General features: G+C 39.5%; 1 protein-coding gene across 1 annotated transcript in view; it reads right to left on the bottom strand.

The window, feature by feature from the left end:
• LOC135570450 (NACHT, LRR and PYD domains-containing protein 12-like) overlaps positions 1 to 3,912 on the bottom strand; it is a 67,307-nt gene that overhangs the window by 4,974 nt on the left and 58,421 nt on the right. The window contains 2 exon segments of the mRNA XM_065016460.1: positions 1 to 16; positions 1,493 to 1,666. The exon segment at positions 1 to 16 is cut by the window's left edge and continues 158 nt beyond it. Coding sequence (XP_064872532.1) covers positions 1 to 16; positions 1,493 to 1,666 — 190 coding nt within the window.

The raw sequence follows: 3,912 nt of genomic DNA on the forward strand, positions 1-3,912 counted from the left end.
TAGACAGCCTGACAGCCTGCAAAGAGTCAAATCATATTAAAATCACACTGCTATTCTTGGGTGGTGAAAATAGTGGCAGTATATTTTTCAACATATTCAGATTCATCAGTGTCCTGAAACCTTCCATATCTATTCAGAAACGGATGTTTCATTATTAGACAAAAAGTAAAGTAGAGAGAAACATGACTGATTATATCTATTTTGACAGTGAATGTTTTGGAATTGAGATCAAATTCTGAGAGCATTTGCAGTGACTGCCATGATTGAGACCATGAATGAATCATGAATAATAATGAGTGAGAAAGTTACAGAGGCTACAACAAAACATGCTAACCTCTCACCATTACCAATAACAGAGGCTACAACAAAACATGCTAACCTCTCACCATTACCAATAACAGAGGCAACAACAAAACATGCTAATCTCTCACCATTACCAATAACAGAGACTACAACAAAACATGCTAACCTCTCACCATTACCAATAACAGAGGCAACAACAAAACACGCTAACCTCTCACCATTACCAATAACAGACTACAACAAAACATGCTAACCTCTCACCATGACCAATAACAGAGACTACTACAAAACTTGCTAACCTCTCACCATTACCAATAACAGAGGCTACAACAAAACATGCTAACCTCTCACCATTAGCAATAACAGAGGCTACAACAAAACATGCTTACCTCTCACCATTACCAATAACAGAGGCTAGAACAAAACATATTAAACTCTCACCATTACCAATAACAGACTACAACAAAACATGCTAACCTCTCACCATGACCAATAACAGAGACTACTACAAAACTTGCTAACCTCTCACCATTACCAATAACAGAGGCTACAATAAAACATGCTCACCTCTCACCATTACCAATAACAGAGGCTACAACAAAACATGCTAACCCCTCACCATTACCAATAACAGAGGCTACAACAAAACATGCTAACCTCTCACCATTACCAATAACAGAGGCTAGAACAAAACATGCTAACATCTCACCATTACCAATAATAGAGGCTACAACAAAACATGCTAACCTCTCACCATTACCAATAACAGAGTGGTTCTTCTGTTGCTTTCTCATTCATCATTATTCACAATTCATTCAATATTATTCCTAATCATGGTAGCTTCATTCATGATTATTCATCATCATAGTAGCATCCACATGAATGTAGAAGTGTTCAGAAACATCTTCTATTCTTAATGACAATACAAGTGAAGTGACTCCAAAATGACAGTACATTATTCACCATTCTATTTCTATTAGGAAAAACATCCAAAACACAACCAAGACAAACTGCAAATAAATTCAACAAGTTAGTAGAATCACAAGCTTGATGTAATCACTGCAGGCATTGAATATGGGACCAAAAACTAAACGTATGACTACTTTAATACACTATAAGTGAATAATTACGACTTTTTCAAATGGGAGAACTACATACATAAAGTGCTTTCATATCTGATAATACTGACCACAGAGTCTCCAGTTTACAGTGGGGATTCCCCAGTCCAGCAGAGAGCAGCTTCACTCCTGAATCCTTCAGGTCATTGTTACTCAGACCCAACTCTTTCAGATATGAGGGATTTGAGCTCAGAGCTGAGACCAGAGAAGCACAGCCTTCCTCTGTGACTCCACAGCCTGACAGCCTGACAAAGAGATCATCATGACTTCAAACACAATATTAATTTAACACCAGTAGTGTAGAAGGACAATGGCAGATGCATTTGGTTTATTCTCCCAAACAACATATAGATTCATATTCCGTCTCCGAGAATTGTATGGTCATAGTGTTATACTAATGTGAAAATCAATGAATTTATTCAACATGTTTTTCAATATAATATTATATACATATTATAATACATATTTTTCTCTAAACTGAATATTACTTCCTGATGATTAGTTCTTATATGTCATTTTATATACTCACAGAACACCTCTGGAGGCTTTGACCACTGGCAGCAGCCTCAGAAGACCTTCCTCTGATCTGGAGTATTTCTTCAGGTCAAACACATCCAGCTCCTTTTCTGAAGTCAGCAACACAAAGACCAGAGCTGACCACTGTGCAGGTGACAGTTTGGGTTTTGAGAGACTTCCTGATCTCAGGTATCTTTGGATCTCCTCCACTAGAGAATGGTCATTCAGTTCATTCAGACAATGGAAAAGATTGATGCACCTCTCTGGAGAGGGATTCTCCCTGATCTTCTCCTTGATGTACTTGACTGTTTTTTCATGGGTCTTTGAGCTGCTTCTTGTCTTTGTCAGTAGACCTTGTAAGTGCTTCTGATTGGACTCCAGTGAGAGGCCCAGAAGGAAGCGGAGGAAAAGGTCCAGGTTTCCCGTCTCACTTTGTAAGGCTTTATCCACAGCACTCTTGTAGACAGTAACTGCAGGCTTGTCTCTGAACAGCACAGAAAGTTTCCTGGATGTTGATTGCGGTTCGGCCATTAGATTCTCATTGTTGTTGATGAATGAGAGGAACACATATACAGCAGCCAGAAACTCCTGAATGCCCAGATGAACAAAGCAGTACACCTTGTCCTGGTACAGCCCACATTCCTCTTTAAAGAGCTGTGTGCACAATCCTGAGTACACTGAGGCTTCATTGACATTAATGCCAGCCTCTGTCAGGTCTTCTTCATAGAAAATCAGATTGCCCTTCACAAGCTGTTGAAAAGCCAGTTTTCCCAGTGACAGAATGCTCTCTTTATTCCAGTGTGGACCTGTCTCTTCTTTCCCAAGATACTTTTCATTCTTCTGTTTGGTATAAAACTCCACAAGGTGTGTGTACATCTCAGTCAGAGTCTTGGGCATCTCTTCTCTCTTATGTTTCAGCATGTGTTCAAGGACTGTTGCAGAAATCCAACAGAAGACTGGAATGTGGCACATGATGTGGAGGCTCCTTGATGTCTTTATGTGTGAGATGATTCTGCTGGCCAGATCCTCATCACTGAATCTCTTCCTGAAGTATTCCTCCTTCTGTGGGTCATTGAACCCTCGTACCTCTGTCACCTGGTCAACACACACTGAAGGGATCTTATTGGCTGCTGCAGGTCGGGTAGTTATCCAGAGGAGAGCAGAGGGAAGCAGATTTCCCTTGATGAGATTTGTCAGCAGAACATCCACTGAGGTTGACTCTGTGACGTCACAACAGATCTTGTTCTTCTGGAAGTCTAGGGGCAGTCGGCACTCATCCAGACCATCAAAGATGAACAGAACTTTGTACTTGTCGTAGTTTGAGATTCTTGATTCTTTGGTTTCCATTGAGAAGTGATTAAGAAGTTCAATGAAAGTGTTTTCCAATTTCATCAAATTCAGCTCCCGGAAAGGGAATGAAAATACAAATTGGACATCCTGATTTGCTTTTCCTTCAGCCCAGTCCAGAATGAACTTCTGCACAGAGACTGTTTTTCCAATGCCAGCGACTCCCTTTGTCAGCACAGTTCTGATAGGTTTGTCTTGTCCAGTTAAGGGTTTGAAGATGTCATTACATTTGATTGCAGTCTCTGGTCTTGCTTGTTTCCTGGTTGTTGTCTGAATCTGTCTCAGCTCGTGTTCATTATTGACCTCTCCTGTTCCACCCTCTGTGATGTAGAGCTCTGTGTAGATCTTATTGAGAAGTGTTGGGTTTCCTTGTTTAGTGATCCCCTCAAATACACATTGAAACTTCTTCTTTAGATTAGATTTGAGTTTACGTTGGCAAATCACGGAAAGATCATCTGAATGAAGAAATACCACAGAGGATATTAATATTACATCTATCTTAATGTCTACAATATTGAAGGACTGTTATAAAGTTGTAAATTATGATAATTTATTCTCGTAACTGACTGTCTAAATCTGTAAATGTTTTAGAATGCATTACAGACTGTTGTGACTTATATTATTCATT

This window comes from Oncorhynchus nerka, unplaced genomic scaffold (genome assembly GCF_034236695.1).
Source record: "Oncorhynchus nerka isolate Pitt River unplaced genomic scaffold, Oner_Uvic_2.0 unplaced_scaffold_973, whole genome shotgun sequence".
NCBI lineage: Eukaryota > Metazoa > Chordata > Actinopteri > Salmoniformes > Salmonidae > Oncorhynchus > Oncorhynchus nerka.